Source organism: Mesoplodon densirostris, chromosome 10, assembly GCF_025265405.1.
Source record: "Mesoplodon densirostris isolate mMesDen1 chromosome 10, mMesDen1 primary haplotype, whole genome shotgun sequence".
In the NCBI taxonomy this organism is placed as follows: domain Eukaryota; kingdom Metazoa; phylum Chordata; class Mammalia; order Artiodactyla; family Ziphiidae; genus Mesoplodon; species Mesoplodon densirostris.
Window position 1 is genome coordinate 104,253,062 of NC_082670.1, and position 14,201 is coordinate 104,267,262.

At 44.8% G+C, this 14,201-nt stretch overlaps 1 protein-coding gene across 1 annotated transcript in view; it reads left to right on the forward strand.

The window, feature by feature from the left end:
• Nucleotides 1–14,201, forward strand: part of ATG7 (autophagy related 7) — a 240,623-nt gene that overhangs the window by 63,193 nt on the left and 163,229 nt on the right. Inside the window, exons 15-16 of the mRNA XM_060109351.1 lie at nucleotides 658–773; nucleotides 5,510–5,585. Of these exons, the coding sequence (XP_059965334.1) occupies nucleotides 658–773; nucleotides 5,510–5,585 (192 nt within the window). The remainder of the gene's footprint in view (nucleotides 1–657; nucleotides 774–5,509; nucleotides 5,586–14,201) is intronic.

The following is a 14,201-nucleotide window of genomic DNA, read 5'->3' on the forward strand; positions in this document are numbered from 1 at the left end:
AGTTACATCTGTTCATAAGGCAAAAATTTCAGAGTCAAAGTTATCCCTAACAACCCCTTAAATTTGCCCAGAGTTGGAAAATCAGAATTTCTTAGGTTGAACTAACGAAGGCTTGTGTTTGGAGCCACAATGTAGCAAAAATACTTGTTCTTAAGCCCTGAGATCATGCTCAGGGTGACAAGATGCCTCCACTGTGAGGGGCACATGGAAACAGAGGATGGCGGGGACAGCAGATCAGTGCTTCCGTCTCCCGGGCACTCCGAGGGTTAACGCAGTCATGGTGGGAGGGCAGGACCATTTGCTCTGTTCAAATGTTCTTCCTGTCTGTGCCTCTCGCTCTCAACTCACAAGCACAGTAGAGTCAGTTAAAAGAGTACATGATGCCACTCCATGTATGAGGCAGCTAGGCCCCCCATCTTTAATTTGTTTATAACTGCTAATCCTTTTTAATGTATTACCTCATTTAGTTACCTAACTTGTATATTTTGTTTTTCTTGGTACTTGCAAGAAATGGTATTATGTGAGGCTGACTGATGTTTGCCAACAGTGAGTGTCTGATATGTGATAGAGCTTTATTGTGGAGGAGTTTCATGCTTCACACAGCTGGCGTTGGGTGGAACAGAACTTTGCATTCACGTCAGTGACTGTTCTCTGTAGTCAACCAGAGACCGGACCTTGGACCAGCAGTGCACTGTGAGTCGTCCAGGACTGGCCATGATTGCAGGAGCCCTGGCGGTGGAGTTGATGGTTTCCGTTTTGCAGCATCCAGAAGGGTGAGTTTGCCTTTTAGAGATGGGTGTTTAAACAAAGAAAGCTTTTGTATCTTCCTTGGCCTTTTCTCAGTCTGAATTTTCTGAGAATTATATTGCACTTTCCATCCTCAAAAAAACAAGATTTTTAAAAAAACCCAGTGTGATTCTTTGGCCTGGAGAACTTGTCATTGTGATCTTTGGAGCTGTATCTCCGCATCCTTCTGGAACTGAACTCTCCTAGAGTTAATTGGTAATTGATAATAAGGAAGGATAAAACATTTGGTAGTGGCCTTAGGACCTTCATGCATTTATTCTCTTAATATGTTTTGATCTCCTTAGCCCGGAGCACTTGTAAGGCAATACGTGAATCACATATGATAGAAATTGCATTTCGCTGTATGTAACAGATCCATCTAAAGTGACTTAGCCCAAAGGGTACAGCTTGGTTTTTCTCATGCGGCAAGAAGCTCGGAGGCAGCATCCAGGGCTGGTACAAAGGCTCTGATATGCCCCTGGGGACTGTTTCCTTCGCACTCACTCAGCCACGCTTGGTTCCCTTCCTTATGCTTGTCACCTGCGGTCACAAGGTGGCTGCTGTGCCAACAGTGTTGCTTCTGTGTTACACTTAAGAGGAAAGGAAGGACCGAAGGATGAAAGTTGTACTCAGCTGAGGCTGCCCCCTTCTAAAAGGCTCTCCGGGAAGACTTACCCATTGATTCTAAGACTTCTATATCACATGACCTTGCACTCGTAACTGCAAGGAAGACGGACAAATGTAGTCCTTTGGCTGGGCATGTTGCCTCTCTCAATGAAACTGTGATGAGATAGAAGTGGAGAATACATTGGGCAGGTGCCCAGTACTGTCTGCACATTCATTTAAAAAAAATTCTGGGGCTTCCCTGGTGGCGCAGTGGTTGAGAGTCCGCCTGCCGATGCAGGGGACACGGGTTCGTGCCCCGGTCTGGGAAGATCCCACATGCTGCGGAGCGGCTGGGCCCGTGAGCCGTGGCCGCTGAGCCTGCGCGTCTGGAGCCTGTGCTCCGCAACGGGAGAGGCCACAACTGAGAGGCCTGCGTACCGCAAAAAAAAAAAAAAAAAAAAATTCTGTATGTATTTTAAACCCTAGAAGATATTATTATTGTTATATAGTTGGTATACATTTCATTTTGCTAATATTTTCCTTTTTGTTACTTTTCTTTCTGTGACCTTGAGCTTCCATCCAAGGGCATTTTCCTTCTGCCTGAAGAATACCCTTTATTCTTGCCTTTAGAAATGCTAGCGACAAAGATATTTCAGTTTTTGTTTTTGCCAAAAATGTCTTTGTTTTATCTTTATGCTTGAAAGCTATTTTTGCTGCGTACAGAATTCCAGACTGGTGGTAATTTCCCTTTAGCAAGTTGAGAGTGTACTCCTGTTGTCTCTGGCTGCCCTTATCCTGGGTGAGGAGTAAGGTGTGTACCTCACTGCTACTCCTTTGATACTATTTGCTTTTCTCCCTCTTCCCCTACCCTCAGTTGCTTTTAAGATTTTCTCATTGTCTTTGGTTTTCAGAAGGTAGGAATACATACCTAATTCTGTTATTTATTATTGTATACCTATTTCTGTATTTATTCTGATTGTGCTTTTTAGTGTCCCTTGAATCCATGGCTTGATGTTTTTCACCCACTGTGGACAATTTTCAGCCATTATCTCCTAAAACATTGCTTCTGCCCCTTTCTTGATTTTGAGTCCCCAGTTGCATGTTAGAATCAGCCTATGCTCTTTTCTGTACTTTCCATAATTTTGTCTTTCCTTACTTCAGTCTGGCTATTTGGTTTTGGCGTACCTTCCAGTTTACTAGTTCTTCCTTCTTCTGTGTCTATGTTTTAAACCATCCATTGAGTTTTAAATTTCATAATTATATGTTTCACTCTTAGAGTTTCCATCGGATCTTATCTTATACATTCCTTCTTCTCTGCTAAAATTGTGATTTTGGTCTTTTTCATTCTTTGAACACATTTGATCATGTTTTTCTTTTAAGTCCTTATCAGTTATGTCCATTAATGGGATCTCCTATGAGTCTGTTCCTATTGTCTATTGTTTTTATTGGCTTTTGGTTATGTATTGTCTCCTCATATACCTGGTTTTGTTTTTTTTTAAAAAAAAAACAAAACCTTTCATTATGGAAATTTCAAACATATATGAAAAGATATATATAGATAGATATAGATATACATATATAGATATAGATATCTTCTTTCAAACACACACACACACACACACACACACAATTTGTGTATATATGTAGAAACCACCTTGTATGCACCATCCAGCTTCAACAATTATCAGTCATCATTTATCTGTACTACTGTCCACAGTTTTTCTCCTTCCACTGACTTATTTTAAAGCAAAACCAAGACATAGCTTTTCATTTATAAAAATATATCTTTTTAGTATGTATCTTTACTATTTTTACATATAAAAACAAATTAAAGGCAATTCCCTAATATTACCACATACCAATCAATATTTAAATTTCCTCAATTCCTTGTATCTTCTTGGCTATATTTGATTGACTACTGGACATAATATTTGAAAAATTACAGAGATGTGATTTACATTTCTTTCTTGCAAACTGCTAGGCCAAGGGGACTACCATCCTAGAACATTTTATCCAATTAGGGCTTATCTATTTATGGTTCACTGTTAGTCTGAGGATGCACCCCTGTATGATCCCAACCCAAAGCCTGGGATATTTTCCATGGTTCCTCCTTATTGGCAGACCTCAACTCTGGATTTTCCCATCAGCCTCATGAGTCAGTGAGTATCACTGTTCAGCTTCTGATCTTGTGGCCACTGCTTTTGGACATTGACAGTCATTTTATGGGGGAAAACTCCCCTTGCAAATGCCTGGTTTACCTCTGTGGGCTTCCCTCCTCTTATAAACTGTAGCTCTGTAATTCTCCCCTACTGTGGTAGCTCTCTGATACTTTCAAACAGAGGTTTGTGTACTTTGTCTAGCTTTCCTATCTGTTCTCAGTGGGGGGACCGGTCCTGACCACTTAGTCCACTAATGCCACACCAGTTATAAAAATATTTTTTCATTTATTAAGCACTCACAGGGTTCGGCTTGCACGTGAGAGGAAGGCGAGGAGTAGGCTGGTGTGTTTTGTTTCAACTTGACCTTGGGCCTTTCGGTAGTCTCTGTGTAACACATTGTATGTTATATTACAGATATAAAAGTTAGCACAATTGTGGTCTAGACACCCTCTCTTCTCCAAGCAAGGAGAAGATCTTACTTTATGACTTATAAACAACAGAAGTAATTCATCTTATAATAAATAAAACTGAGACAAAAATTAAATTAATTTTAAAAAATAAAGTCAATAATTTAGAAAAAGAAAGAAGGAAGGAAAAGAAGAGAAAAGGAAAGGAAAGAAAATGAAGAAAAGAGAGAAGCAAAAGAAAACTTAGTAAACAACTTAAGACTCTCTCAATATCCGCTGGAGACCGTGCTGTCAAGTGTGATACAGTGAAGGCAGACTGGAGCCAAACAGGTATTTACACCTGACTGTGTGACGAACACACTGTGATTTAATTTATTTTCAACGCTTACATAGTGCTTACGTTGTGCTAGGCATTATTCTAAGCGCTTTACAAATCGTAATTCATTTAATCCTCATAGCAAACATTAGGAAAGAACTCTTATCTGTCCCATTTTTGATGGGGAAATTGAGGCATAGCGAAGATAACTAAGTTGCTGAAATTCACATAGCTGATAAGTAGTAAAGCTGGGATTAAGCACAGCCCAGTTTGGCTCCAAACCCTGTTTTTAATCACTCTGCTATGCTGTTTGTAATACAGGCAGGAAAGAACTGAATTTTTGAAAGATTTGTTTTTCCAGTTCTCAGAAATCAACATGAATATTCTGTTTACTGTATAACTCAGAGTTCTTCTCTGAAGTTGAAAAGACAGCCTCTGTACTCTGTTGGTAGCATACGTAACAGTATAGACGCTTCAGAGTTAAATGAAAATAAGCAGCTGTTTTTGTCTTCCTCTCATCTTTGTCATCCCCCTGGCACCCCCTGGCAGGAAGCATTCGGGTTAAAATCTTTCAGAGCTGGCTCTGAGTCCTTGACACTGACCCCTCTGTCTCCCACATGTGCCTTGGCCATAGGCTAAAACCAGGGTCTGTGTCACGTCTCTTCTGTAACATAAGTAAACGTCAGACTGTTACTCGGGAGGGAGTGTTCGTTCTGCCCAGTTAATCCCTCGCTTTTCTTTCTCCTTCCTCCATCGTGGTAGCATTTACATCACCTCAGCAAGTTAAGGTTGGAAGGTTTTCTGTTTCAAAATTTCAATTCAATTCAACAATGTGTTGTGGCGTTTTACAAGACTATTTCAGAGTAAGGGAATTAACATTAGCTGCATGTTGCACTTGGCAACTTATCTAACATTCCTAATTCATTTCTCACAACTGTCTTATTCCTATTTTATAGGTGATGGACCTGAAGCACAGAGAAATTAAGCAACTTGCCTGTGCTCACAAGCTCTGGTCTTTCTGACTCTAAAACACAAGCTTTTTTTTTTTTTTTTAAACTATTCTTCTGCCTTCCTCCCAGGGAAATTAGGGATTTTTTCCCCTAGCTTATGCTGCCTAGCAAGGGGTGTTTCGGTTATCCTTATAAATGTTATGTGGACCTCCTCCAGATCGTCCTCACAGGAATTAAACATAGATTTTTATGAAGTGAACAGCTCTAATGGTTTCCTTTTCTCAGGGGCTACGCCATTGCCAGCAGCAGTGACGACCGCATGAATGAGCCTCCAACCTCTCTCGGGCTCGTGCCTCACCAGGTTAGTGACTGGGAATGAAATCACAGTTCTGGGCCCGATCCCAGTGGTGCAGTGGGAAAGTATTTGGGGTCATCCCAGCCCACGTCTTCTCCACCCTGTCTACCCTCCAGCTTCCATGGAATTTCAGTGGGAATTCTTTATGAGCACCTGGAGGAGATCCCATTCTGCAGGATGGTGATGAGAAGAAATCCTGAACACGCAGCATTACCCAGAGTCTTGATTTAGCATTTAGCATGTTGACTAGGGGCCTTGTGATGGCGTAGAACAAGAGAGAACGGGCTTTGGAACCAACCAGACAGCGGCTTAAATCCCAGCCCTGCAGTTATTAAGATGGCCTTCCTTGGCCAAGTCATTAAACTTATCTGAGCCTTAGTTTTCTTATCTAGAGAATGGAGGCAAGAATACCGACCTCAGCTGCTAGCAGTAGAGATGAGAGATGTTATATAGAAAGGGCTCAGCGACAGTGCCTGGTACATCACAGCCCTCAGTAAATGGTGCTGCTAGTTTTGTTGCTGTTGTTTATTATTACTGACTCTTTAATATAATTAAGAAATAATAAATAGTAGAAGCCAAATAATAGAAGCCTTTCTGGGCATGCATGGGAAGGCCATTAGAAGTGCACAGTGTCACCAGACAGTGGGATGTCTTTTCAGAAAAAAGAATCTGAGGCATCATAGGGAAGGTCCACCCATAGAGAGTGAGAGAGAAAAAAAAGAAAGCAGTGGGATGAAAATGTTAAATTCGTGTTGCCTCTTCACCAGTTTTTGACACTATGCTTTTGGAGGTCTTCTGGTCTTTTTGGAAATCATTTCTCTGGGTTCCATGTGTGTATCTCAGTCTGTAGCAGGAAGGCTGTCTAGTTAGGGGAGCAGTGAGAGCACCCAACAGTCCCATCTGGGGGCTTGTGAGGACAGACTCACAGACGGGTGCAGAGAGCGGGCTAACTCAGGCAGGTCGCGTTCGTCTGTCTCACTGCCTACGCACACCTGCCCTGTCATTTTCTGGTTGAGGGTCTGAATCAGAAGAGGGGAAATTACTTGTCCACGGTCATAGAGGTAGTGGATATGCCGAAATCCATACCTAAACTCGGCACTCTGATCAGGGCTGCGTCTGAGGTTTTGTGAGTGGAAATAGCCCCGGCCTGCATTTTGGGAGAGTTTGCTTCGAATCGCTGCTCTGGGCCACTTGCACTACGTCACCTGTCATGGATTTATGTTAGGTCACTTACCTCCCTGGGCCTCAGTTTCTGCATCAGTAAAAGCAGGTGCTTTACCTTGTGTCCAGGATTGTCTATGACGAGGCTTGATAAAGCACACAACACCATGCAAATGTGACGTTTCCAGCCTGCCTCACTCAAGATGACATTTATTTGACATGAATGGGTTAATCTTTTCTGCAGAAACCCTTCAAGTAGGACCCACTAGGCCCTGTAATAAGCCCCCCTCATCCCCATGAGGAAGCTGTCCTCCAGAGCCAACCTTTGCTGTGGACGTGCTCATTTGAATCCTCACCCTCATCCCTTTTCACATGTCTCCTTCCCTTTCTTCTGACCTTGAGATGTGCCCTCATCTCCTTTACAGATTTCATGCTGAGAAGGGCCTTAATTAAATTTTCAGTCATGCCCCTGCACTGGTTTCCTTCTTTAAGTCCTTTATGTTAAATTACCGCAGTTGTAGTTTTCTCAGTGCTGAGGCCAGAGGGCAAAACAGTTTCTTTATAGAAGGGGTCCGGTGTCAAAATGCATGTGCCCGTGTTTTTAAAGTACTATGGCAACTAATCCCTCTCAGTGTTATTTACCCCCATGGAGCCTTGCAATTGTTTGTCATTCACCCACTCTTCTAGTTCTTTCTCCTCGTTTTCAAATGTCTGAAGGATTATTTTGGTTGTTGGCCATCTCTTCATTTGGCCTTTTCAAAGTCTGAAGAATAATGCAGCCATATATGGGAAAAGCCCAGTGCGTGAGTGTGTGTGTGTGTGCGTGTGTGTGTCAGTACTTGCTTACATTATTTCAAGTTTCAAGCCTTTATTTTTAGCTACTTTCTAAAAAAGACAGTGGAGAAAGAGCTTTAAAATTAGTCAGGGTTGTGTGGTCCCTATTTTATAAGGCTTTAAATTTCTTATTTTTTTTTTTTCTTTTTGAAGTGGAGTGAGTCCATTTATGCAACTGTGTTTTGATTAGGGGACCACCGTTTCCACAAAAACACTGGGCTGTGTTGCAGTGCAGACTCAGCACTTACCCCCTCCTTTTCCTGGATCTCTGAGACAAATGACTTCCTGTTGGAGAGGAACTCGGTAAACCCCTTTGTGTGCTTTGTGTACAGAGAATAGCCAGTGACGTTCCCTGGGCTCATTTTTTCTCCATTCCCCAAAGGAGAGGGTTTATTAATTGGCCCCTGTGGAATGAGATGTAGTAGAAAAGTGATAGTCCTTGGACGGAGAATCACAAGGTCCCCCACCAGCAACTCACTGTGTAATCCGGGGAAAGTTGCTTAACTTCACCCATGCCCTCTGCGTCTCAGCTCTCCCCCGTGTCAGACCTGGGGGGCCTGAGGATTACTTAGTCCATCTCTCCGTGGGACCACAGGCAGAATTTGGCTTATCCAGAGATTGGCCAAGTGCAGAAAAAGGCTTGATTAGTCCCTGAAATTCAGTGATATTCAGCCTGAAACAACCTCTTATTGCATTTGAAAACCGTGAAAAAACCATTTGAAGGTGAGAAAATAGGCTTATGGGTTTGTTCTTTTTAAAAAGTCTCTGGCCCACTGTGTGTGGATGGGATTCTGTAAGCAGGCAGCAATGAGTATAAACCACTTTCTGCCTATAAAGGGAATGGTTTTTTAATCTGTCATTTTTATCTATATATAAAATATACACAATCACACAAATCATTAAGTATACAACTTGGATTCTCACAAAATGAACACCACTCATGTACCCAGCACACAGATCAAAATGAAGTGTTATCAAGTACCCTGACATCCCCCCATGCTTCCTCAATTATCACTGCCTCCTTCCCACAGAGACACGCAGCTCTTGGCTCCGAACACCTTGGGAGACTTTTGTTTAATTTTGAACTTTCTGTAAATGAAATAATATAATACTTGGTCTTTGGAGTCTGGCTTCTTTGGTAGAGAGAACTTTTGCACTGTAGATATTAGCGCATACTGTTATTCCCTCTGCTTCCCAGCAAGTGGGATCTTTTATTTAAAAAAAAAAAAGGTGGTGGGGTTGTCTTTTCCTCGCTCCTGGGGTGGTGACTGTTCTGTGAGGCCAGACCCCTTTTTCTGGTTCTTTGGTGGGAGGCACAGTGCAGGAGTTATCGAATGTAGAGGCCACTCCTGATGTCTCCAGGAAGTTGGTGTGCAGGCTACCGAGACAGAAATGCGACAGAAATTAACAGCCGATGTAGCTGCTGCTCATTTGACTGCATGTCCCTCAGAGAACGAAAAGCCTCGTGGCAGTTCAGTAGCTGTCTGAAAACCACGGTCATGAATATAGCAGCCTGCTTTGATCCCACCATGGACCAGGCAGTTCACATTTTTTGTCTCTGGGCAAATGGACTCTTGGTCCTCAAGTACTACTGAATGAAGACCCTGGATGGGTACACCCCTCCTAGGGGTTTGGACTTGCCAACCCCATAGTTCTCTTGGGCTTTCAAGTTCTTTGTTTTCATTACTTTCAGAAGAGTAGAACAAAGCCCAAACTAGGACAGGACCTGGGCAGGGACCAGCCTGGGAAATCTCCCAGTGAGACGAAAGCTGAGCTAGAGCTGTGGTCTCTAGCCAAGCCTCGGCCTGTCTGCACAGGCTGTGCCCCACAAATCCTCAGGCCATTCGCTTTCAATAAGGTCTCGTTACTGTGCTCTGAAATGCTGACCTCAGTGTGCCTCTGGGGGTGTGGATGGATTGACTGCTGAGGAAGGAGGTTAAGAAGATAAGCCCTAAGAGCGTATTTCCTGAGACGTAGCCCGAGAAGGAGTCTCCTTCCCCCTCTGACTCTGTACCCCTCGAATTGATGGCAGTGGAAAGGGCAGGAAGAACAGATAGCCCAAATGTCTGCTGTTCCACCTACTGTTTCAGCTGTTTCAGCTACTGTGGTTTGTGACCTGTTCGTCCTCCCTTCCCCCTCCCTCCAGTCATCCCTGCAGCAGATGATCCCCAAACGCTGACGCCGTGCCAAAGCGCCATTAGGTTCAGAGAAGTTCGGTGACCGGCACGCAGCACAAGCGTTTGGTTCCACTTGCCTTTGGAGTTTCTAAGGTGGTGGATGTACCAGCCACTCAGATGTGGTGAAGTCTCATTCCAATGGGGAGGCCCCTGAATTCAGGAGGGATTTGGGTACAAGATCCGACAAGGTCTGGGCTTCCCTGCCTGCAAGGCCCTAGAAGAAGAGAGGGGCATTCCCCACTCCTGGCTCACAAAGTGGGGGATAAATTACACACAGTGCCAGAGTTCCAGAGCGTCTCAGGTAGCATCTCTTGGCCCAAGAGGACTTGGGCATAATCTTATCAGGTGAAGGACATCACTTGTGCCCCACGAGTTTTGCTCACCCGATGGGGCTGTTCTGTTTGGGAGGCCCGTGTGGGAGGGAACCAGAAGACTCTGTGATCATACAGATCCGATTAGAATCCCAGCTTTGCCTCTTAATTTCATTTTCATCCATTTGACAAAAGGGTTCAAGGCAGTTCTTGCCACTTGTCACTGTGACCTTGGGCAGGTTACTGATCCTTTCTGAACTTCATATTTTAACTTACTAAAATGGGCATAATAATATACTAAACAACTGGGATTCATGTACAGATCAAATTACATTATAGATTAAATTACATTAGTACAGTTCTGGCCACATAAGGGACATTTGTAAATGTTTTTATCTTCCTCTTTCACTTTTAATTAAAATGGTAAAGTGGGCGCCTATCTAGCCTCCTAAAAAGGAAGTTACAAGGAATCTCGTAGAACTCTGGAAGCCGTGAGTGTTCAGGGAGGGGCTGGAAGGATTAGTTCCATCCTGCACTATTTTTCTAAGGATGGCGCTGGCTCATTTCCAGCTTGCTTCTTCTGCCCGTTAGTGGCCCCTGTTTGACAGTGAGAGGTGGGTCAGTGGTGGTAGCTGAAGCTGTTGTCTGAAACAAAGACCTCTGTGGTGCGCCTGAGGTTTTGCATTTGCTAAACTTTATTTTGGCGTTGAATTTGGTTAAGCCTCTCTGCAACATCCAAGAGCAATGCGGAGTTTGGAGTTAGCTCTTATTTATGCAAACTCCAAGCTCTAGAAATACTGCCAGGCCTGCTGGAAACCGGTGTGAAGTCAAGGCAGCAGGTTTCTGCTATGGCTGCAACTCTGCCTTCTCACAATGGCTGTTTATTTCTGGGCATTGGCTCTTCACTTCCCATCCAGGGGAGGTTGATTTTGGACACACGCAGCAGTAAGCGGCAACTTGCAGCAAGCAGCAGTGAGCGGTAGCTGGAAGCAATATTCTTAGTCCCTGGACCGGGAGTCCTAACTGCTAGACCACAGAGGCCAGCAGCTAGGGCCTAAACCCACAGTTCTTGCCTGCCTTGTCAAGAAAGAATTCAGGCAAGGAGGCAGAAAGTAAAGAGAAAAGTAGAAAGTTTATTGGAAAAGCAAAGTACGTGCCGAAAGATGCACGGGAGAACTCAGAGAGAGAGTAGCGCCTTTAGGAAGTTTAAATCCTTTATAAGGGGGCAGTTTTCCAGGTTTTTGTCTCCCTTCTGGCCAATCATCTTGCTTTGTCCCCTCCTGGCTAATTTGTCTCAGGACCCTCCCTTTAGGTGCACAGGCACCCCACAGTCAAGATGGACCCTGATGTGAAGGCATCTGGGAGAAGCAAGAGTCACCATGGCATGGAGTTGTCCCCTGACTTTTGAACCCCAAGGAGCCTTTCTACACATGTGTAGTGTCTCCCTTGCCCCAAGGAGGGGCAAAGCGGAGATCCCTTGATCCTTTACTCAAACGAGGTTTTGCCCCTCTTCGTTTTTGCCATGACTTATCTTAAGGCATCCACAAGAGACAACGCTTGGCTTTTTACCCTGTCTCTGTCATTGCTTCCATTTCGGAGAGCAAACAAGAGGCTGATTTTAAATGTCTAACCTGAAGCCTACCTACCTCCTGTCTCAGGAAATGCAAACAGGAGGCTAGTTGTAAGTGTCCGGCCTGAAGCCCATTTTTTCCTGCCCCATGAAATGTTAACAGAAGGCCAATTGTAAATGTCTAACCTGGAGCCCATCTATCTCCCACCTCAAGGTGGGCTTGGGGCTCAAGCCGCTTTCACTCAGCTTAGGTGTAAACACCATTAGGGGCTGCCCAGAATGAAAGAGACCCCTTTCTATTCCTGATCTATTTATTTTGTAGCTGACTGGGCATAAATGACTGAAGATAATTTAATCCACTCAGACCCTGATGGCAGCCATCTTGATATTGAGTTTTTGGTTTTGAGGGGGTGTTTATTTGTTTTTTAATTCCTCTGGTTTTCTCTTTCTTTCTTCCATTCTTTTTACCTTCTCCTTGATTTTCAGCCTTTCCCCCTAGACTTTGGAGAGAAGGAACAGAACTCAGACCCCTGGCTTACCACTTGGTAGTTGTAGAATCCTGGGCGAGCCAAGCCACTTCCCTGAGCCTCGATTTCTTTATCTAGAATACAGGGGAAAGTCACAGGATGGTAGTGAGGGCAACATTAGATGAGTATGTGAAAACACTCCAGAGAGCCAGACACAGGGATGGCACGTAGCAGATGTTGGTCCTCTGCTCAGTCCCCTAGGCCACCATTTCCACAGGATGTCAGGACATGCCCTCCTGCACGGCTTCCAAGGTTAGGAGGGAGCAGTTGTTTCTGTGGAGGGAGAAGGGAGGGGGGGTTAGCACTTCAGGGGAGGCAAGGAGAGGCGGAGAAGATGGGTGAGTCTGAGAATCTGAAAGGCCACCAGTGTCCCTGTAACATGGAGAATTGGGAGAGCACAGGGGAAGAGGAGGAGAGGCAGGACCTCACAGGCCATCTTAACCCCAGGGGCAGCGGAGAGCCGTTGAAAAGTCATAAGCGGAGCTGTGACGTGATCAGGTTTGGCTGCTGTACAGAGAATAGACCGGAGGAGATAACAGAGGATGTGGGCATAGAATTGGAGTCCTTGAGCGTTTAAGTGGAAGACAGCCTAATCCAGGGATGGTGCATCAGAATCCCCTCGGGAGCCGTTCTAGAATACACATTTCCCAGCCCTGTTCCAGATCCACTGAATGACAGCCTCCAGGGACGTTAGGTGTTTGAGAACAACGACTTCATTCTATAAAGATGGTTTCTTGATGGCATCCTATGGGACAAAGCACATGACTCGTCAAGTTAACATGGACCAAATCCTGCTCGTTGATCATGGCTTTTGAGTTTTGTGCTCCCACCGGCCCTGGTTCTTTCCAAAAGGGCACTGGACTCCTAGTCCCTAGGACACACCCCCAAACAGGTGTTCCTGCCTTCCAACCTTTGGACGCTAGTTAAGTGCGCACAGGTGCGCCTAATGAATCCGGCCGGGACCGCCCACTGTCCGCCTGGGAACCGCCCCGAGGGAGGAGGGAGGCCGGGAGCCTATATAGGCCTGGCTCTGAGGCTTTGTGCGTCATCTCTGCGTTCATCTTTGCTCCTTCCGGGTGAGGGGGCGTGAGACCTTACTAGCCAAGCGCAAGTACAACCATGCGCCTCGCTGGTATTTGAAGACGGGGATTCAACTCAAGCTCCTTCTGCCCTTTGTGGGGCCTGGGGGTGAAGAGAGGGAAGGGAGCCAGGAAACCGCAGGTAATTGTCCTTCTCCCAGCTTCCCGGGTGGGGTTTTTAAATATTCGGGGGGGGGGCTTCCCTGGTGGCGCAGTGGTTGAGAGTCCGCCTGCCGATGCAGGGGACCGGGTTCATGCCCCGGTTTGGGAAGATCCCACATGCCTTGAAGCGGCTGGGCCCGTGAGCCATGGCCGCTGAGCCTGCGCACCCGGAGGCTGTGCTCCGCAACGGGAGAGGCCACAGCGGTGAGAGGCCCGCGTACTGCCAAAAAATATGTAATAATAAATAAATATTCAGGGGGGTAGCAAAGAGACGCATGTTGTAGAGCTGGTCTATTCGTAAAACACTTTTTCTTTTCCTGGAAGGCTACATTGGAAACTGATGCTGGAGGGGCTATTTTTTTTTTTGTTTTTTGTTTTTTTGAGGCAGAGGGATTGGGGGCAATAGGGACTTTATGCTTTCATTTTGTACCTTTCTGTGTTGTTTGGAAAATGTTAATGAGGTTATGAACTTTTTTTAGTCACCTTTTTTCAGGCATAACTTATGTACAGTCAAATGTACCCGTTTAAACGTGCATTTTTAATGAGTTTAGACGAGTGTGTACACTTGCATATGACCACTACCAAGGCAAACGAGGTCCAGAGCTTTTCCGTCCATCCCCAAAACTGACTTTGTGCCTTTTCTATGGTAATATCCCCACCCTCAGCCAACCACTGATTGGATTTTCATACAGGCCATTTTAATATCTTCTTTATTCTTTTCAGCATTAAGAGGAAAAAAAAACTTCATCAATGTAATTTAGAAAATATGCAGCGAGGCAGGCAAAGTTTGGCCCCTCTAGT